This window comes from Schistocerca gregaria, chromosome 2, assembly GCF_023897955.1.
Source record: "Schistocerca gregaria isolate iqSchGreg1 chromosome 2, iqSchGreg1.2, whole genome shotgun sequence".
Lineage (NCBI taxonomy): Eukaryota > Metazoa > Arthropoda > Insecta > Orthoptera > Acrididae > Schistocerca > Schistocerca gregaria.
In genome coordinates, this window is record NC_064921.1 from 260,198,453 (window position 1) to 260,222,123 (window position 23,671).

General features: G+C 39.0%; 1 protein-coding gene across 5 annotated transcripts in view; it reads left to right on the forward strand.

The window, feature by feature from the left end:
• LOC126336827 (RING finger protein 17) overlaps positions 1-18,802 on the forward strand; it is a 467,240-nt gene extending 448,438 nt beyond the window's left edge. For all 5 annotated transcript variants that reach the window (XM_050000889.1, XM_050000891.1, XM_050000890.1 and 2 more), the window contains one exon: positions 18,327-18,802. In XM_050000889.1, coding sequence (XP_049856846.1) covers positions 18,327-18,470 — 144 coding nt within the window. In that variant the 3' untranslated portion in view covers positions 18,471-18,802. The remainder of the gene's footprint in view (positions 1-18,326) is intronic.
• The last annotated feature ends 4,869 nt before the right edge of the window (positions 18,803-23,671 follow it).

The window sequence follows — 23,671 nt, forward strand, 5'->3', positions numbered from 1 at the left end:
ACGATTCTCCCAGATACATTTCGGTTCCTCATGGTGTCACATACTGCAGAACATCTGTCATTTGCTATGTTTAATTCGTTTATTATTCAGAAAGGTGTTGATTCAATTGCAGGCCCTGTGAAATCCTGTTCTTGCCTACACAATGGAACTGTACTTCTAGAAACAAATTGTGATTTTCAAGCACAGTTATCCTGTTCGTGTAGAGGCCCATCGTATGCTGAATTCTTCATCTGGTGTTATTTGCACTCTGCTACTTGATTGTCTGGCTGAGGGCTGATCAGGCGTCACTGAGGTCTATTGGGTGATGAAAAATGTTGATGCAAACTTAGTGCCTCCACACATTCTTTTTTTCACATTTCTTCCATTGAGGATCAAGGCAGGCTATAAAGTCATCACTGTCCAACCATACATACCAAACACAATTTGTTGCTACCAGTGTCAACATTATAACCACATTCTTGTGTCCTGTCAAAACACGGACAAATATGTAACTTGTGGTAGAGGTGCTCTTGAGGGTGCTTACTTGCCTCCTTGTCCCTGCTGTATCAGTTGTAATGGTGAACGCACTGCCACATTCCGTGAGAGTCCCATGTATCTTTATGAGCAGGCCATCCAGGAGATCCAGGTGAAGGAAAAAGTACTCTAGCCTGTCACTCAAAAGTTGCTGCCAAGTCAAAAGCCCTGTGTTTTACCATCCAGCACTAGTAGTATCGTTCTTGCTATGCCTTGCTTTACAAAGGACATAACCAAGCAGACTTGCGACTTCCACTCCAGTACTACAGTTGTGAAATTGCCCAGTATCATCGTAGCATCCCTGTCTCCTTCCCCTACAGCTGCGCAGCAAGCTACCAGATCTTGGCCACTGACAGCGAAATCAAGTGCTACACAACCAGCAGGCTGTAAAGGACAAAAGGAACACACTCTCAAAAACTTTTTATATCCATTCAGCCAACAAATGTCAGAGTCTTTGTCTGCCAGCCGTAAAAGCTCCAAGAAATCAAACAAAGGCAAACGGTCTTCTCCTTTCCCTATTCGGAGATCCTCTTCAAAGGTGTTGTCGCATGATACCCTCAACTGGCTGACCTCCATTTCACCAGTGCCTACAATTTTGCTGCCCTTGGATCTGCAGGTCACTCCAAGGAGAATGCTGGTGACTCTTCAAAGGCTGGCACTTGGCAGCCACTAAGGTGCCTGCTCTTTGTTTTTTTCTTCCTCCTCATTCCCCATTATGACTCTTCTGCAGTGGAACATTCATGGCATTAAATCTAACTAGGAGGAATTACAGCTGCTTTTGGAGTCACAGCGTCTGGTTTTTTTCTGCCTCCAAGAAACAAAGTTGCACCCTCGCGACTGCTTTGACCTCTCACTTTTCCTTCCTGTCGGCTTTGCATGTCCTTTCTGTCTGCTTTGACCCTTCTCTCCTCGTTTCTCCCACTCTGAGGACGACATTCCATCTCATGGAGGGGCATGCTGGTCATTCAAGATTAAGTCCACAACAAAACTGTCCCATTGAACAGCAGGCTGCAAGATGTTGCAGTTTGCATTTTCCTTCCTCGTTTCACCTTTTCTCTTTGTAGTGTCAACACTCCTAGGTCACTCACTGTCACCAGGACAGGCTTACTACAGCTTATTCGTCAGCTTGCTCGCCTCTTTTTGCTGCTTGGCGACTTTTAACACCCACCATCCCCTTTGGGTCTCATGAGAACCTGTCCGAGAGTTTCTGCCTTGGCTGACCTCCTCAGTCATCTCAACCTCATCTGACTTAACACTGAGCATCCATGTTCCTTTATGACTCCACACACACCTATTCCCATTTGGACCTCTTTGGGCCTCTCATTCTGCAGTGCCATCTTGCTCTTCATCTCAAGTGGTCCTTTCTCTCTGATACATACTGAAGTCACCATTTCCTGTGCACTATCTGTTTGCTGACTTCTACCCCACCTGTGGTAAACCCAATTGGCAGTTTTCTAAGGCCATCTGGAATCTTTACTCCTGCCTGATGACCTTTGACGAACAACATTTTCCCATTTGTGATGACCAGGTAGAGTACCTTACAAACATTATCCTTATCACCGCAGAATGTTCCATACCTTGCACTTCTTCTTTACCACACTGTGTCTCCTGTTTCCCTGGTGGACCGAGGAATGCTGCGACATGATTCACATGTGGAGACATGCTCTTCATGTTTTTTAACCATCATCCTACAACGGCAACTGTATTTGTTATAAATAGCTGTGTGCATTGTTGTTGCAATCTTATGGATAGCAAAAAAGCTAGCTGAATTTCCTGTACTGTTCTTTTAACAGTTTCATTCCCTCTTTCATTCTGTGGGACAACCTGTGTCAGCTCTCTGGGACCAAGGTTCATTGCCCAATTTCCAGCTTGTCCCTAGCATATGATGTCATTGTGGACCCTATTGCTACCTCCAACGCCTTGGGCCAATATTTAGTGGAGATTTCGAGATCAACGTACTATTATGCCACCTTCCTCCCGTGGAAGCGAGTGGAGGGGCCTCAGATTATATCCTTCTCCTCTACAATGCCACCTTCACCTTTATTGAGAGGGAACTTGACCATTCTCTCTCTCTCTCTCTCTCTCTCTCTCTCTCTCTCTCTCACACACACACACACACACACACACACACACACACACACACACACACAGCCCCACCTTTCGCTTGATGTTGCAGCACCTTTCGCTTGCAGGCAATCACTTTCTCCTTCATACATAAATCACATTTGGGCAGATGGCATGTTTACCTAATGTTGATGTGAAGCCATTGTCGTATCCATACCTAAGCCCAGTAAGGAAAAACACCTTCCTTCTAGCTAACTCTCCATTTCTCTCAACAGCTGTGTTTACAACTTGATGGAACATAGATTCATGGCCAGCTGGTATGGAGGCACTCGAATCTCGCAATCTACTAACCACTGCACAATGTGGATTTAGAGCACGCAGTTCTGGAGTTGACCATCTCGTTACTTTGTCACCACATGTCATGAATGATTTTCTGGGGAAATAGCAGACAGTGGGAGTGGTCTTTGATTTGGAGAAAGCCTGTGACTCCTGCTGGAGTACTGGTATCTTCCGTACTCTATATACGTCAGGCTTTGAGGCTCCCATTTCCATCGGGAATTTTTAAAGACCAAGTTTACAAGATAAATGTTGGTTTGGCCTTGTCAGACAACTTTGTTCAGGAAAACGGGGTTACTCAAGGCTCCATCCTGAGCATTGTCCACTTTGCCACAGCCATTAACCCTATTATGGACTGTCTCCCATCAGACATCTCCATCTTTCTTTTTGTTAATGGCTTTGCGATATATTGCAGTTCTCTATGGTCTTGTCTCCTAGAGTGGTGTCTTTAGTGATGTGTCAATTGTTTTTATTTGTGGAGTGTCAACAGTGGCTTTCATTTTTTCACTGACAAAGCTGTTTGTATGAATTTCTGGCAACGCAGTGGGTTTCTTCCACCATCTTTACATCTTGGGCCTGTTGCTCTTCCATTCACTGACACTACGAAATTCCTGTTGCTAATGCTTGATTGGAAACTTTTGTGGTCCTGCCATGTGTCCTAGCTGACCGCATGCTTTATCAAATCCGTCACTGTCCTACTTGTCCTGAGTGATATTTCCTGGGGAGCGTATCGGAGTACCCTCCTTAGTTTATACCAAACTTTTGTCAGATCGAAACTGGACTATGGATGTTTTGTGTATTCCTCTGCTCAACTTTCCAGCTCAAGCTGTCTTAGCACAATCCATTGCCACGGAATATGTTTGACCATTGTCACCGTTTACGCAAGCCTGGTTGAGTCTATGCAGAAGCTGCTGAACTACTACTGTCATATCAATGTGATATGCTCCTAAGCGCATAAGCATGCCATTTGCCTGCTATGCCCAGCCACCCGTCACTTCCACCCTTTTTTCAATGATTCCCTTAATTGCCAGTATGGGATGCCCCCTTCTTATCTGTTACGTCCTGGAGTTCACTTTTCAGCTACCGCTCCAGCAGCTTAACCTCATGCTATCTACTATGTTCCTAATGGGAGTAAACCCTTCACCGCCTTGGCTTCTTGCGGCAGCCTGTGTTCATCTTGTATTTCATTTGCTTCCTGAATACACTACTCGGGATTCATTCTATTGCTGTATGTTTCTTGACCTTCACACAAAACTTAGCTATAGCACATTTATGTACACTGATGGCTCTAAGACCGACCATGGTGTCGGGTGTGCCTTTGTCATAGGCACCAACCATTCTCAGTATCAGCTTCCGAACCACTACTAGATTTTCATAGCAGAGCTCTTCACCCTGTATCAGACAATCCAATACACCTGGTGACACAAGCTTTTTAATTGTGTCGTATGTTCCGAGTCTCTCAGAGCCCTTCAGGTTCTCTGTGTGCTGTACACAGTCCATCTCTTAGTGCAACAGGTCCAAGAAAGCTTCCACTTGCTTGCTTTTGAGGAGCCACCATGAGTTCGCGTGGGAATTGGTCCAATGGGGAATGAGGCTGCTGACACTGCTACCAAGGCTGCAGTCGTCCTACCTTGGCCTGCTAGCTCTTTTATTCCTTCAGATTATCATGGTGTCATTTTGGCATCACAGCTGGTCTTCGCTTCATATGAACAAGCTCTGGGGAATTAAAGCTCTCCCAATGGATTGGTCAACCTCCTCTCGGCCCTCTCATCAGGAAGAGATCATTTAGCAAGGTCCGTATTGGGTACTGCCATTTTAGCCATAGTCATTTTTTACATGGTGAGCCCCCACCACTTTGTGTTCATTTTCATCAACCTCTGATGGTTCATTTCCTGACCCAGTGCCCTTTTTTAATCTCTTGCATTCCAGTGTGTGTTTGGCATCTGAGTTATCGGAGTGTTTTGCTTTTATCCGTCGTAGCAATGTGGTGAAGGACATTTAATCTTCAGTTGGGGATCTCCGCTGTGTACAATGTATTTTCTGGGCCTTTAGCTGTATTTCCTTCCGTTGATTGGGCTTAACATATAATCGCTTTTAACTTATTCCTAAAAGAAGAAAGTAGTAGTAGTTTGACTTACATAGATATTTTTTACACAGAAAAAACAAAAGCACAAGGAGATAATTATTTAACATTTATAGAAAAATCGTAGCTGTGCATCCAGAAATTCCTGCAAGCTCCCACCACCCACAAACCTGCAGCTTACCATTTGATGGTGCATCACCTCATGTCTGTTCCATTACCTGAATCTGCTTTGAAACATAACTTCAGAGTATCAATGGCTACAGCTCTGCCCTGATTGATAATATGCTATGAAAAGAGAAAATGTGTGAAATTCACTACTTCTGTACACTGGCAGACAGGAACCAGCTAGCAGTAACAAAAACTGTAATTCCATGTCACATGCCAGCAAAATTTCAGTTAACTTTGCAAAAAGGTTACAGTCACTCGATTACAGACCTGCATTTTATAATACCACAGCATATCAAAAATTTTATTCAAGAGAAATGACAACTATATCCCTATGGCACAGAGCGGTGTGTGTAAAATCATGTGCAAGCAGTGTGGAAAAGTATATATTTGTCAGTCAGCCTTAGCCATGCCAATCAGATTATCTGAACATGAGAAAAGCTGGAGATTAATAAAGAAAGATTCAATCTTACCACTCGTATAATGTAGAATATGCAGATCTTATGGCATTAAAAAAAGCAGAAAGGTGACCCTACTGGAAAGGAAATCAACCAACTTAGGGCACAGAACACTAGTGTGGGTTCAGTTGCCTGAGGCTGCAGTGATGTGAACGGGTTGTGTGTGTGTGTGTGTGTGTGTGTGTGTGTGTGTGTGTGTGTGTGTGTGTGTGTGTGTGTTTATTTTCGAAGGCCTAAGTGGCCGAAAGCTTTAATTGTGAGAGTCTTCTTGTTGTGCCTATCTGCGAGTCAGCATCTCCACTATATGTTGAGCAGCATCTTTCCTTCTCATAATATTGACAAGAGTACTAGGTTAGTGTAAAATTACCAAACTCAATTGTATCTTCCGTGTAAATGGCAAATCATTTTATCTGTGTTTGCAACATTCAATTGTCACCTGAAGATGGCCTAAGAAGCTGAAAGCTGATTCTCTACCAAATAAATATAATTTTGCAGAACATCAGGAAGTGTTCATTTATTTGATTACATTACTATTACAAAAAGAAAAATGTAGTCACAGGTTTACAAAATTAATGGTCTCAATGAAAAATTCAACACTTTCATTTGATACATTAACCCATTTCTTTCAAATTGCTCTCCTGCTGAAAACTGTAACCATAAGGGGGAATTCTAGTACAAACAGCTGGGTCACAAGGGGAATAAGGGTTTCTTGCCAGAAGGAAAAACTGCTTCACAAAGTGTGTGAATCAGAAAATGCATCAATTGGAATACTTGTGTTCTACAAAACATACTCCAAAATACTAAGAAATGTAGTAAGAGCAGCAAAAATTATGCATAATGAAAAATACATTTCTAATTCAGATAATAAAGACAAGGCTATGTGGAGTGTTATAAAAAAGAATCTGGTGAATACAGGTTATCCTGCAACAATATAACACTATCGCCAAAAAATAAAAAACTAACAGTCCCCTTACAAGTACCAACAGTTTTAACAGTTTTTTCACAGGTGTTGTTGATAATATGAAACAATCAAGCTTACAAAACAGCACCCAAGACAATGAATACATAATAAGTGCTTGTAGAGGGTCAGTGTACATCAGTTCCATCTCACAATATGAAGTAGCTAATGCAATTAAAGGACTAAAAAATTCCAACTCCGCAGGCATTGATGGTGTTCGTGCAAGAGTTTTAAAGAAGAGTGCATCAAACCTAACTGAAATAGTTGCACTTATACGACTGCTCACTTCAGGCAGGTACTTTCCTAGATGTACTGAAATCATGTAAAGTCACTCGAGTGTATGAGAAAGGTGATAAAGTTAATGTAAATAACTCCAAACCTATCAAAATTTCCTCCTACATTTCAAAAGTGATAGAAAAAGTGATGTAAGGCAAACTTATGAAATTTGTAAATAAAAACAACATCCTATGTAATGAACAACATGGATTCAGAAATAAGAGGTCAAGACAACTGTTATTTATGAGTTCATCAATTCCATATTAAGCCTAATGGACAAGAAAAAGAAGTCGATAGTAGTATTTATTGACTCGTCATAAGCTTTTGATGAGGTGGGCTATAAAATTCTGCTGTCAAAGCTTGAAAATATAATAGCTGAGGTCTGTCCAACAACTGGATCAGTTTCTTCCTGAGCAATTGTATGCAGGCAGTGTGCATCAAGCACACAAATATCCATCTCAAAATTGTATTTGAACTCTTATCAGACTATAAACAAATTAAATATTGTGTACCCCAAGGATCACTAATGGGACCTCTTGTGTTCCTTTTGTATATATTAATAATCACAACTTAAATGTGGATGTACATAAAATAATCATATTTGCAGATGCCGCAACAGTTCTACTAAAAGGAGACAGCAAAGAACAATTACAGAAACCAGTAAACACTGTCACAAAACAACTTAGCAGCTGGGCACTGAATAATCAATTTGTAATAAACAGTAAAAAAACCATAGCACAAAAAATTCCACAATGCTCCAAACGAGGTCATATTTATCCCATTGGTCACTATCTAGACAAACTAGTTGTAACAGAGCTGAAACCAATTCCAAGGGCTTTAGCTGCAGAGCAATGTAAAATGGAATAAGCATATTAAATACCTTAATGCAGAACAGAGCATGACATGTTACCTTCTTTGCTCACAAAAATTGTGCTGTAGTGAGAAAACAGTAATGAATGCATATCATGTCTACTTCCATTCTTGCCTAAAATGTTTGCAACATTCAATTGTCACCTGAAGATGGCCTAAGAAGCTGAAAGCTGATTCTCGACCAAATAAATATAATTTTGCAGAACATCAGGAAGTGTTCATTTATTTGATTACATTACTATTACAAAAAGAAAAATGTAGTCACAGGTTTACAAAATTAATGGTCTCAATGAAAAATTCAACACTTTCATTTGATACATTAACCCATTTCTTTCAAATTGCTCTCCTGCTGAAAACTGTAACCATAAGGGGGAATTCTAGTACAAACAGCTGGGTCACAAGGGGAATAAGGGTTTCTTGCCAGAAGGAAAAACTGCTTCACAAAGTGTGTGAATCAGAAAATGCATCAATTGGAATACTTGTGTTCTACAAAACATACTCCAAAATACTAAGAAATGTAGTAAGAGCAGCAAAAATTATGCATAATGAAAAATACATTTCTAATTCAGATAATAAAGACAAGGCTATGTGGAGTGTTATAAAAAAGAATCTGGTGAATACAGGTTATCCTGCAACAATATAACACTATCGCCAAAAAATAAAAAACTAACAGTCCCCTTACAAGTACCAACAGTTTTAACAGTTTTTTCACAGGTGTTGTTGATAATATGAAACAATCAAGCTTACAAAACAGCACCCAAGACAATGAATACATAATAAGTGCTTGTAGAGGGTCAGTGTACATCAGTTCCATCTCACAATATGAAGTAGCTAATGCAATTAAAGGACTAAAAAATTCCAACTCCGCAGGCATTGATGGTGTTCGTGCAAGAGTTTTAAAGAAGAGTGCATCAAACCTAACTGAAATAGTTGCACTTATGCGACTGCTCACTTCAGGCAGGTACTTTCCTAGATGTACTGAAATCATGTAAAGTCACTCGAGTGTATGAGAAAGGTGATAAAGTTAATGTAAATAACTCCAAACCTATCAAAATTTCCTCCTACATTTCAAAAGTGATAGAAAAAGTGATGTAAGGCAAACTTATGAAATTTGTAAATAAAAACAACATCCTATGTAATGAACAACATGGATTCAGAAATAAGAGGTCAAGACAACTGTTATTTATGAGTTCATCAATTCCATATTAAGCCTAATGGACAAGAAAAAGAAGTCGATAGTAGTATTTATTGACTCGTCATAAGCTTTTGATGAGGTGGGCTATAAAATTCTGCTGTCAAAGCTTGAAAATATAATAGCTGAGGTCTGTCCAACAACTGGATCAGTTTCTTCCTGAGCAATTGTATGCAGGCAGTGTGCATCAAGCACACAAATATCCATCTCAAAATTGTATTTGAACTCTTATCAGACTATAAACAAATTAAATATTGTGTACCCCAAGGATCACTAATGGGACCTCTTGTGTTCCTTTTGTATATATTAATAATCACAACTTAAATGTGGATGTACATAAAATAATCATATTTGCAGATGCTGCAACAGTTCTACTAAAAGGAGACAGCAAAGAACAATTACAGAAACCAGTAAACACTGTCACAAAACAACTTAGCAGCTGGGCACTGAATAATCAATTTGTAATAAACAGTAAAAAAACCATAGCACAAAAAATTGCACAATGCTCCAAACGAGGTCATATTTATCCCATTGGTCACTATCTAGACAAACTAGTTGTAACAGAGCTGAAACCAATTCCAAGGGCTTTAGCTGCAGAGCAATGTAAAATGGAATAAGCATATTAAATACCTTAATGCAGAACAGAGCATGACATGTTACCTTCTTTGCTCACAAAAATTGTGCTGTAGTGAGAAAACAGTAATGAATGCATATCATGTCTACTTCCATTCTTGCCTAAAATATGGAGTCACTTTCTGGAAAAAATCTAAAACAGCTAATAGCACTTTCAAACCACAGAAAAGGGCCATTAGAATCTGTTAGGATGCGAATCTCTGTTTAATACATCTGGTATTCCTCAGTTACCATGTGTATACATTATGGAAACCCTGTTGTTTTGATCTTCAGTCCACAGACTCTTTTTGATGCAGCTCTCCATGCTACTGTATCCTGTGCAAGTATCTTCGTCTCCGAATAATTACTGCAGCCTACATCCTTCTGAATCTGCTTAGTGTATTCATGTCTTGGTCTCCCTCTATGATTTTTAACCTCCACACTTCCCCCCCCCCCCTCCTCCCCCCCCCCCCCCACACACACACACACTACTAAACTCTAAACTGGTCATCCCTTGATGGCTCATAATGTGTCCTACCAACTGATCCCTTTACCTAGTCAAGTTATGCCCAATTCTATTCAGTACCTCCTCATTAGTTATGTAATCTACCCATCTAATCTTCCACGTTCTTCTGCAGCACCACATTTCGAAAGCTTCTATTCTCTTCTTGTCTAAACTATTTATCGTCCATGTTTCACTTCCATACAAGGCTACACTCCCTACAAGTATTGTCAGAAAAGACTTCTTGACACTGAAATCTATACTCGATGTTAACAAATTTCTCTTCTTCTGAAACACTTACCTTTCCATAGCCAGTCTACATTTTATACCCTCCCTACTTTGACAATCATTTTGCTTCCCAAACAATAAAACTCATTTACTACTTTATATGTCTCATTCCCTAATCTAATTCCCTCAGAATTACCTGATTTAATTCAACTACATTCCATTATCCTCATTTTGTGTTTGTTGATGTTCATCTTTTTTTTATTTTTTATTACTTCTTGCTCAATATACGGATGAATAACATTGGGGATAGGCTACGACCCTGTCTCAATCCCTTCTCAACCACTTTTTGTGTCCCTCAACTCCTATAATTGCCATCCAATTTCTGTACAAATTTTAAATAACCTTTCACTCCCTGTATTTTACCCCTGCCACCTTCAGAATTTGAAAGAGAGTAATCCAGCCAACATTGTCAAAGGCTTTCTCTAAGTCTACAAATCCTAGAAATGTAGGTTTGCCTTTCCTTACCCTATCTTCTAGTCGTAGTGTCAGTATTGCCTCAGATGTTCCAACCTTTTTACGTAATACAAACTGATCTTCCCCAAGGTCGGCTTCTACCAGTTTTTCCATTCATCTGTAAAGAATACGCATTAGTATTTTCCAACCGGGACTTATTAAACTGATAGTTCGGTAATTTTCACATCTGTCAACACCTACGTTCTTTGGGATTCGAATTATTATATTCTGCTTGAAGTCTGAGGGTATTTCGCCTGTCTCATACATCTTGCTCACTAGGTGGTAAGTTTTGTTAGGCTTGGCTCTCCCAATGCTATCAGTAGTTCTAATGGAATGTTGTCTACTCCTGCGGCATTTTTTTGACTTAGGTCTTTCAGTGCTCTGTCAAATTCTTCACGCATTATCGTATCTCCCATTTCATCTTCATCTATGTCCTCTTCCATTTCCATAATATTGCCCTCAAGTATGTTGACCTTGTATAGACCCTCTGTATACACCTTCCACCTTTCTGCTTTCCCTTCTGTGCTTAGGACTGGTTTTCCATCTGAGCTCTTGATATTCATACAGGTGGTTCTCTTTCCTCCAAAGGTCCCTTTAATTTTCCTGTAGGCAGTATCTATCTTTCCCGTAGTGATACATTATTCTACATTCTTATATTTGTCCTCTAGCCATCCCTGCTTAGCCATTTTGCACTTCCTGTCAATCTCATTTTTGAGACGTTTGTATTCCTTTTTGCCTGCTTCATTTATTGCATTTTTATATTTTCTGCTTTCATCTGTTAAGTTCAATTCTTTTCTGTTACCCAAGGATTTCTACTAGCCCTCGTCTTTTTACGTACTTGAGCCTCTGCTACCCTGTGTGAAAAAGTAACAGTTTTTTTACAGCACCACTACTTTTACTAGTTTGAAGTATATTTAACTTTATGAAACATGTTATATAAATAATTAATGTGTAAAGTGTTCTATTGTAAGATTAAATAAGTATGTCTAGAAATAACTTTTGGAGGTATACTTATAACGTGACTTGCCCAGTGTATTATGCAAAAGATGCTTGTGTACACAATAAATACAATACAATACAATATACATTTTGCCTCTTGGAAGGTAAGTGTTAGCCAAGATTCTGTGATCATACAATGGCACACAGTCACTACTCAATATATAATGTACAGTCAGTACACTCATTTCCACAAGATAACATTAAAGGTTTCCCAGCTGGGTGAATGATTTACCTTTAAAACAGATAATGTGATGATGTATTGTCAATTCATAAAAGGAAGTAATATGTCGCAAAATGTTGTTTTATGCTTTTCTGTTCCACTAATGTGTTGTGATAATTTTATTAGCATGTTACTATGTAATTTAGTTTTTCATTTGCCACTAGCAACTCCAGCAAAGCATATCTGCCTTAGGTGAATTACTTCTATCTCTTCTTAGCACTCAAGTACAGTGTGTGCACTTTTCCAAAATATTCTTCCTCAGATGAAAACGGTTAGCATTTGTCTGTAAACATGAGATGAATAGCAGTCACTTTCCTATATAACTAATGGATTACCATTTATTCCATGGCCTCTAACATCACAATCGTCTAATTAATCAGTATATATTGCAACTTTTTTACTTTGTAGCTGTGTTCTTTTTGTCATCAAGCTGCAGATTTTAACTTGTGTATTTATTCAATTTTTTTTGGAAGCATTGATGAAATTAGAGCTACATAGTACACTGTCATTAAATTATTTCTTTACTAGCCTTAGGTTTGTAGAAGTGGGAGAATTTTTTTGGTTAACCATCCTTTGTGTTTGTTAAAAACTGAACACTATATGTAGGCTTGGAAGAACCACGCACAAGACTACCAGCTCTTTGACATGTGTGCTTTTCCACAGTGATAGATTTGATTTCTCATTAGCTCCTCCTCCTCCTCCTCCTCCTCCTCCTCCTCCTCCTCCTCCTTCCCCTTCCTAGCTGCACTGTCAGTTATGGGCACTGTCCTGCTTGAAGACATCAATCCATTCAACCCTGCCTAGTGTCTTGCATCTTCATCCTCTGACACCAATAATTTTTAGACCTTATCGTACATTATCCATGAATCAAAGTGTTTGTTATCCCCGCTTCTTTGTCCCCATAGGATTGTAGCAGCACTTTTTTTAGGGGGGGGGGGGGGAGGGGGCGGAGGTCTCGTGTTTCATACATAAAATATGGTGTGACCCATTTCAAGCAGTTTATTTTAATGAACTTTATTATATCAAGATTTTTATGTATTTTATAAAGTTCGAAACTATACTCTCCGTATCACTCTCGATCTTCACTAGTCATCCCCATAGATTTTATGTAAAACTTTCCAGTCAAAATAATATAAAAGCTCTTCACATTGTTGCATCAATGTCCAGGTTTTTGAGAAGTATATTTTAATACTGTATGTATGTCTCATTCGGATCTCCGGGCAGGGACTACTCACGAGGACGTCGTTATCAGGAGGAAAAAAACTGGCATTGTACGGATTGGAGCATGGAATGTCAGATCCCTTAATCGGGCAGGTAGGTTAGAAAATTTAAAAAGGGAAATGGATAGGTTAAAGTTAGATATAGTGGGAATTAGTGAAGTTCGGTGGCAGGAGGAACAAGACTTCTGGTCAGGTGAATACAGGGTTATAAATACAAAATCAAATAGGGGTAATGCAGGAGTAGGTTTAATAATGAATAAAAAAATTGGAGTGGGTAAGCTACTACAAACAGCATAGTGAATGCATTATTGTGGCCAAGATAGACATGAAGCCCATGCCTACTACAGTAGTACAAGTTTATATGCCGACTAGCTAGTTTCAGGGAGAGCATAAGGGAACAATTAACAGGAATGGGAGAAATAAATACAGTGGAAGAAGAAGGGTAGCTTTGAAGGATGAAATAGTGAAGGCAGCAGAGGATCAAGTAGGTAAAAAGACAAGGGCTAGCAGATATCCTTGGGTAACAGAAGTAGTATTGAATTTAATTGATGAAAGGAGAAAAAATAAAAATGCAGTAAATGAAGCAGGCAAAAAGGAATACAAAGGCCTCAAAAATGAGATGGACAGGAAGTGCAAAATGACTAAGCTGGAGTGGCTAGAGGACAAATGTAAGGATGTCGAGGCTGATCTCACTAGGGGTAAGGTAGATACTGCCTACAGAAAATTAAAGAGACCTTTGGAGAAAAGAGAACCACTTGTATGAATATCGATAGCTCAGATGGAAACCCAGTTCTAAGCAAAGAAGGGAAAGCATAAAGATGGAAGGAGTATATAGAGGCTCTATACAAGGGCAATGCTCTTGAGAACATTAAATGGTAGAGGATGTAGTTGAAGATGATACGGGAGATATGATACTGCATGATAGAGCACTGAAAGACAGAAGTCGAAGCAATGCCCCAGGAAGAGACAACATTCCATTAGAACTACTGACAGCTTGGGAGAGCCAGGCCTAGCAAAACTCTACCATCTAGTGAGCAAGATGTATGAGACAGGCGAAATACGCTCAGACTTCAAGAAGAATATAATAACTCCAATCCCAAAGAAAGCAGGTGTTGACAAATGTGAAAATTATCGAACTATCACTTTAATAAGGCACAGCTGCAAAATACAGGGGTCAAATACAGGGAGCAAAAGGCTATTTACAATTTGTACAGAAACCAGATGGCAGCTGTAAGAGTTGAGGGGCATGAAAGGGAGGCAGTGGCTGTGAAGGGAGTGAGACAGGGTTGTAGCCTATACATGATGTTATTCAATCTGTATATTGAGCAAGCAGTAAAGGAAACAAAAGTAAAATTTGGAGTAGGTATTAAAATCCATGGAGAAGAAAGAAAAACTTTGACATTGTAATTCTGTCAGAGACAGAAAAGGACTTGGAAGAGCTGTTGAAAGAATGTACAGTGTCTTAAAAGGAGGATATAAGATGAACATCAATAAAAGCAAAATGAGGATAATGTAATGTAGTCGAATTAAGTCATGTGATGCTGAGGGAATTAGATTAGGAAATGAGACACTTAAAGTAGTAAAGGAGTTTTATTGTTTGGGGAGAAAAATAACTGATGATGGTTGAAGTAGAGAGGATATAAAAAGTAGACTGGCAATGGCAAGGAAAGCATTTCTGAAGAAAAATTTGTTAACATCGGTTATAGATTTAAGTGTGAGGAAGTCGTTTCTGAAAGTATTTGTATGGAGTGTAGCCATGTATGGAATTGAAACATGGACGATAAATAGTTTGGACAAGAAGAGAATAGAAGCTTTCGAAATGTGTAGCTACAGAAGAATGCTGAAGATTAAATGGGTAGATCACATAACTAATGAGGAGGTATTGAATAGAATTGGGAAGAAGAGGAGTTTGTGGCACAACTTGACCAGAAGAAGGGATCGGTTGGTAGGACATGTTCTGAGGCATCAAGGGATTACCAATTTAGTATTGGAGGGCAACGTAGAGGGTAAAAATGGTAGAAGAATACACTAAGCAGATTCAGAAGGATGTAGGTTGCATTAGGTACTGGGAGATGAAGAAGCTTGCACAGGATAGAGTAGCATGGAGAGCTGCATCAAACCAGTCTCAGGACTGAAGGCCACAACAACAACAATGTTGATTTGAGTCAATCTTATTATTTTCTTTAGAATGGTATTAAAAAGCACACACGAGAGTGCATCCCGCTGCCCCAGTCAACAGTTAGCCCAAAAAGCTGCCATTAAATTTCATTGTATTTGGACTTTATATACTACTGTTTTCATAGTTTGACTTAATGAGGTGTATTAACTGTTTTGGCATGCCAGGTTCATTCATGATTTCAATAAGCCTTTTCTTTTTATGGTATAATATGATGCCGCAAAATTTGCAAGTACGTGATGTGTTTCAATTTTGTATCCTCTTCTTCCTTCCCGTATTTGCCTCACCGTGGGTATTTGGTCAATAGTTGATTTGTGAGAGCTAAAGCCTGCTTGGTATCTCCACATTACTTTTCTTGCAGTAGGTTTTACATGGGTACAAAGCAGGAAGGAGGATATTTTGTACATTAAGCTTAATAAAGTAATTCTTCGATAGTTTTTGCATTCCAAAATGTCCCCTTTATTATATACATCATGTATTACTCCCATTTTCCAATCATTTGGGATGACTTTTTGTGTCCTTATATCTGAGATCAGTGCGTACAGGTATTTAACTGTGAGGGTGATATGGAAAGTAACTGCCATTCTAGCGTGGTATTTGTATTGGTGCACAGAGTGCTGCCATTTCCACATTTATTGTTGCTTTGAGTCAGTAAGCTTCTAGTTGCAAAAAATTAACCTCTTTCTTCCACGCATACGCTGGTTCTAACCTCGAAACAAGAGTACTGCAATAAAAAAGATTGTGAAATGTGAGCAGAAATAAGATTTCTTTCACTGCCGAACATTTCAGCAGTAGACATTCATCAGTGTTTTGCTGTGTGTGATGCAAGTGTAATAAGTGATGGTGGTGTGTGACAATGGGTTCAATTTTTTACAAGTGGTAGACTAAACATTCATGGTAAAGAGAGTAAAGATTTTGTCAAGAAAATTAATGAAACAGTTCATGAAAGTCAAAGATTCTTGATCTCTGAACTTCCTGAACACTTCATGCATATTTCACTTAAGGTTTTGTTCAAAGTCATTAGTAATAACAGAGACTACCAAAAGTTGTGTGCTAGGTGGGTACTTAAATTACTCACAGAGGTCCACAGAACCAAACAAATGGTCTCTGCCCTAGATTTCCTTTCATGCTGTGACATGGAAGGAAACGGATTTCATCTCTTCACTCACAAGAAGAAGTGGCTTGCATTGCAGCACTTTGATGATGACAACAAATTTCAAAACACTGTGAAAAACTGCCTATGCTCCCAGGCATCTGAATTTTATGAAGAAGAAATTTATAAATTAGTGATACTCCATGGCGTATGCTTAAATTTCAATGGTGACTTGTGTTGGAATAGAGAAAAAGCTGTAGTTTCAAGATGTATATATACACCCCACCTCCCTTGCAACTTTTTTATTTACAGCTATATGGAAGTTGCTTTCCAAAATGCCCACATAGATGATCTCCACCACACTTAATATGCTCAGCTGACAGGTTGTCATTGCCAGGTGACTTATTGTTAGCTAGTTTCTTAATTGCTTGTTGAATTTCTTAATTTGAGGGCATCCAATTTTCTTCTTTTTCCAACAGTTGGTTTACAGTTAGTTTCTGTGCTTCAGAATTCTCTTGAGTGTAGCAATTCCTTAAAATACTCTGTCCGACATTGTAACAATCGCTCCTGTAAAGCTATTAATTCTCCATTTTTCCTTCTACATATTGTTTTTGGTTGAAGGCTGCTTCTAAGGCTATTGACCTTTCTGTAGAATTTCATGTTTTATTAACATTATTCAGTATCCTGCAACTGCCTTTCAAAAAAGCTTGTTTCTTTTACTTTAAGGTTTCACTTTTCTCGCACTCTTAATCATACATTGGTTTCCTCTGGTCTGTTGTTCTATACGAATCACTTCCTCTGCAGCAGTCTATATTTCGTTCCTGATTTTGTACCATTGGCCATGGATGATATGAGTATAGTTGTGAAGGATCCCTGTTAATCTATTTGCCTAATTATTCGCAGCCTTCCCTGGGTCCGTAAGTTCTGAGATGATATAATTACTGTGTGTTTCTCCTTGAACTTGAACACTGGAGCAAGCTTACCGACAGTGTCCAAAATACAAATAAAAATGGTGACAAGATATCCGAATGCTAAGTTAGGGCAACAGTGGGTCTTTCCCCCTACCTCTAGTAAACACATCCTGCATAAAGAGAGTAGTAACACCCGATAAATTTTGCAGTGTAACTTAACAAGGCAATGTCCAACATGTGGTTCCAACATAAGATCATGTGTAAAATGGCTTTGGTGTCATCAGATAACAATACTGGGAACAAATTGATCATATTTTAATAGATATTAGACAAGGTTCTGATGTACTGGATTGCTGTTGTTTCTGAGGTCAAATATGGACTCAGATCACTACCTCCTCATACGAAAAGTAAGAGGGACAATTTAGAATGCACATTAGCACCCATACATGGAGATATATACATATGAGGTGCTGAGAACGATAAGGGCCTAAAGCAGACGGTTTTCGAGCCCACATGTAAGTGAATATCAGAGAAACTGATAGGACAGACCATAAGATCAACAGATATCAGGAACATGAATAAATGCTACAATTTCACAATCTGTGATGATGTATTGTAGCCCTTATGGTTCTCAGCACATTGTATCATTGTTTCTAACCTGATTGGCAACATAGAATTACATTTATTAGTCGAGTAAGGAAACAGTTAAGAAACTAATCATAACTTGTATGAGTAGCCTTCCATGTAAATAGAAATCAAAGGAATTTCTGTTGTGTCAGTTAACCAGTTTATTTCCTGATTACTACAGAATATTGATTGATGTGATATACCATGTGTAGCGGACAGTAATATTAAAGCTTTACTTGAAAAGTATTTACAATTGTTTAAATTATAGTATGGTATAACATTTTTTCATGTAATTTTATTTTCTTTATAGGAACGCCATCCCACATTGGTTGTAGAACTACAAACAATAGACGATGGAAAACTAATATATGAAAAATTATTAGAGACTGGACTTTTGAAACGAACTGGCAGCAATTCAAAAAATTTAACTTTAAACTTTGAAAATAAAGACTGATATGTGTGTTAATGATTTGGGTGATTGTCGTTGATAGTCACTGAAAGGATAGGTTTCCACTTTGTCTTATTTATTTCAGACCATTCAGATATAATGAAAAGACTTAAATATTATGTTGTTGCATTTTTAAGGGTATTACTTTGTTCATTTTTTATTTGACTTTCCAGTGTGAAAACTGTATTTTTATTTTTAAGTGACATTCCAGTTTCTTATTTAGCTAAAATTATTTCAGCAGTTTATTGTGTCTTTTGTGTGCTATTTTGTGATATAGAAATAAATGTTTTGTATTGCCATTTATTTGTTGTATCTATTAAAGTTGACGTTACTTCTTATCCTTGACTTCCCTGGAACCAAAGCATTTTAAGTTACAAATAGTAATAAAGAAGAGAAGTTTTTCATAACTGTGTACAAATCAAAACATACCTTGAATTTTTAAATGCCAGTTTAGAATAGATGTATAAGTAGAAAGGAATGACACATAGGCCACGTAAGCTTTAATACATGATAAATTGTTTGAGTCAAGAGTACTAGAACCTAATTTTTGCCAAAATTGTTACATAGGTCACTTTATTCCATGTAACCAAAGTGTTAGATCAGTTCTTAAAATCCAGTAGGGCAATGTCTGGTTTTTACAGTGTCAGTATAGTTTGATGCAATGTTCCTCGGACATGCATGCATGTCTGAAGGAATGGATACAGCTGACACTTCCTGGGAGATTAAAACTTTGTGCTGGACTTAGACTTGAACTTGGGACCTTTACCTTTTGTGGGCAAGTGCTCTACCAAATGAGCTACCCAAGAATGACTCAACACATCATCACAGTTTAAATTCTGCTGGTACCTAATCTCCTACACACCAAACTTTACAAAGGCTCTCCTGCGAAACAAGCTGGATGAATACTACTGGAAGAAGGATATTGTGGAGATGCAGCTTAGTTGCAGCCAGGGAGCTGTTTCCACAATGTAATTTTCCCTCTGCAGTGGAGTGTGTGCTGGTATGAAATTTCCTGGCTGATTAAAACTGTGTGCCTGACCACGATTCAGAACTCGAGGCCTGATTTTGCTTCTCAGTCCAGCAAACAGTTATAGTCTGCTAGGAACTTTCATACCAGCGCGCATGACACTGCAGAGTGAAAATTTCATTTCGGATACTGCTGACAATTGACAGATGTATTTTGAAATGCATTTGCAAATTGTGAATGAAAATATACAACAGCTATATGATTTACTAGTAACATATGGAAATCAGGACTCAAACCCAAATTTCTTGCCTTATGCCAGCATTTGCTTTAACTACAGCAGCTATCCAACCACATGTCATGGCCACATCCTATCATATGTCCTAGTGTCTGTGTCACACACTAATTGTATGATGCCCCCTGAGGGAAAGATATTATTTTATTCATCAGATTGCCTTATTGTGGCATGAAATACAGTAGGGCAGTGTCAGACAGTACATCAAACAGAATAACTCCATTAAAGACCCAAAAGACTGAGGGTGAGACCTTGAATTTCAGCAGAGGAGGAGAGGTGGTGTGATGCCAGTCCATGGATTGCTGTTTTGTTTCTGGTTCGATTTGATGAATCCATGTTTCCTTGCCCGTGATGATGCTCGACAAAAACTTGTCATGCTCCACCTCATAATGTGTAATTAATTATGTACAGTTGGACCTTTGTTACTCTTCATGGTCTTCCGTTAGGTGGCGAGAAACCCAGTGGGCACATGCCTTTGAACATCCCAACTGGTGGAGGAGTTTGTTAGCACTACTAACAGAGACATCAGGTTGTGCAAAGAGATGTTTGATTGTGATCAAAATTGTCCCTAACCATAAGGCTTGGAAAATCCATCCAGTTATGAAAATGCTAAAGGAGTGGCGTAAATATAATTTTGTACTTGAAGAGCATTTGGCATATGACAAATGCATGGTTAAATATTCTGACTGCCACGGTGCAAGCAATTTGTTAGGAGGTAAGGCAATATGATTTGGGTACAAAATATGGAGTGTCGGCACTAAGAATGGCTGTTCAGTCAATTTTAAAATTTACTAGGAAAAAGTCCAAAAGCAAACACGAAGTATGGGAAAGCATTTGGCAAGGCAGTGAGTTCCTTACTGGTATTACTTGATGAAATTCCAGAAGAAAAGAGGGAGTTACATTATACAGTTTTCATGGATAATCTATATATATGGATCAGCACTTTTTCATTTATAAAATTCCTGGGTGTGTGCAGTTGAAACAGAATTCCAAAAAATGCACACTTCAAAGTAAAGGTTATTTTTTCAAGAAAAATTGTTGGTACTATGAAACAGTATGGACTGCTGTATGTTAGTTGAAGGACAATGTGGTAGTCACAATACTCTCTTCTTCATGAGCCAGTCAATCTGTTGGTATGGTTAAGTGATTTTTTTGAGAAAGCAAAGGGGAATATGGAAATCCTGAGGCCTCAAGTAATTGCAAAGTATAACACGCACATGAGATGAACAGACTAAATGGACAAAAATCTATGATGCTACAGAATTGGAATTTGTAACAAAAAATGGTGTAGGCCCCTGTTGACATGGATTCTTGGTGTAGCTATGCAGAACTGTTGGATTCTGTATATTAAATGTGACAGAGCAAAAATTTCTCAACTACAATTCAAGTGGGAAACAGCAAATGTGCTGTTACGTAGATCCCTAGTCCTTCCAAAGGAACTGGAAGAACATCTTCATCAAAGGCTTCAACTGTTAACTATATGTCCGATTCCTTAAGGCTCGACCATACTGATTATTTTATTCAACACACAGAAGAGATGAAAAAGAAAAGGAGTGCTGGAAATAGCTGTAAGTTGATTGTAAGAAAATTTGCTCAAACTGCGAAGTAGGATTATGCATTGAGTGTTTCCTCCTGTTTCATTCCCACTAGATATATGACATACTCTTCATCTAATAATCCATCTACTCTATACATATGTGCTTGAAAATTATTTTCACACAGCATTTCATTTATTTAATTAGCCTTGATACATAATAAATAAAAATTGCAAAAAATTAATTCTGGTGCTAATGGGTTAATATCAATGTAAAGAAAAACAGCATATTAAAGCAGCATGCAATACTATATCTGAAACTATTCAAACCACAAAGAATAGACAACCCCACAAACCAAAATAATAACTTATGCAAAAACTTAAGCGATGCAGATATCGTATGCTATTACTTGATATTGCTTTCATATAATTTTCATAATCATCAGCTGACATTTCCCAATTAGCAGATGGATCGTGGAGCACCAAAAGAACTTTGATGTGTGACCAAATAAAAAACACTCATCCAACTGCAATATACAACTGTTCTCGTGTCAACTCATCTCCTTTGCATATTCAAATTAACATTTTCAGTTATCATACAATAATTACAGCTTTTGCACCTTATTTAACAATGCTTTGCTCTACCTCATTCAAACAAAAAAACACATAGTTACGCCATCCAAAACTCTTACATCTAACAATTCCACATTAAATAGACCCACAAAATATACATCCCCACAGTAAAATTACCTCTCCAGAATTTTAAACTAAAGGTACCATATACAGGGTGAGTCACCTAACATTACCGCTGGATAAATTTCGTAAACCGCATCAAATACTGACACATCTGAACATATAAACAAATATGTAATCAGTGCTGTTTGTTGCATTGTAAGATGTTAATTACATCCGGAGATATTGTAACCTAAAGTTGACGCTTGAGTACCACTCCTCCGCTGTTCGATCGTGTGTATCGGAGAGCACAGAATTACGTAGGGATCCAAAGGGAATAGTGATGGACCTTAGGTACAGAAGAGACTGGAACAGCACATTGTGTCCACATGCTAACACCTTTTTATTGGTCTTTTTCACTTATGCACATGTACATTACCATAAGGGGTGAGGTACGCGTACACACGTGTTTTACATTTTCAATTACGGAGTGGAATAGAGTGTGTCCCGACATGTCAAGCCAATAGATGTTCAATGTGGTGGCCATCATTTGCTGCACACAATTGCAATCTCTGGCGTAATGAATGTCGTACACACCGCAGTACATTTGGTGTAATGTCGCCACATGCTGCCACAATACGTTGTTTCATATCCTCTGGGGATGTAGGCACATCATGGTACACTTTCTCCTTTAACGTACCCCACAGAAAGAAGTCCAGAGGTGTAAGATCAGGAGAACGGGCTAGCCAATTTATGCGTCCTCCGCGTCCTATGAAACGTCTGTTGAACATCCTGTCAAAGGTCAACCTAGTGTTAATTGCGGAATGTGCAGGGGCACCATCATGCTGATACCACATACGTCAACATGTTTCCAGTGGGACATTTTCAAGTAATGCTGGCAGATCATTCTGTAGAAACGTGATGTATGTTGCAGCTGTTTGGCCCCCTGCAATGAAGTGAGGACCAATGAGGTGGTTGCCAATGATTCCGCACCATACATTTACAGTCCACGGTCGTTGTCGCTCTACCTGTCTGAGCCAGCGAGGATTGTCCACGGACCCGGACCAGTAATGCATGTTCTGTAGATTCACTGCCCTGTGGTTTGTGAAACCCGCTTCATCGGTAAACAGGTAGAACTGCAACGTATTCTCTGTTAATGCCCATTGACAGAATTGCACTCGATGATTAAAGTCATCACCATGTAATTGCTGATGTAGCGACACATGAAACGGGTGAAAGCGGTGACTATGCAGTATGCGCAGGACACTACTTTGACTCAGTCCACCGGCTCTCTCAATGTCCCGTGTACTCGTGTGGGTTCATGGCAATAGCAGCTAACACACCAACTGCACCCGCTTCTCCTGTGATGGGCCTGATACGGACCTGTTTGCGTGCTACGACCATAGCTGTTGCATACAGTTAGCGGTAGATGTTTTGCAATGTGCAGCACGTTGGATGCTCTCTGTCCGGGTACCGTTCTGCATACACCCAGCAGGCTTCAGCTGCATTTCGTCGACACTCGCCATAGATGAGTATCATCTCTGCCTTTTCAGAGTTCGAATACACCATGGTCACAGTTCCTACAACACTACACTATACAGACGTCTGGTAACACGGTGTACTACAGTTGGTCTGCGTGCGGAGACGAATGCAGAATAACAATAGCAGCAAGCACTACATGCAGACACTGTGACAGCTAGACCAAACCACAACAGTGCACTACAGCCACACTCGTAAACACG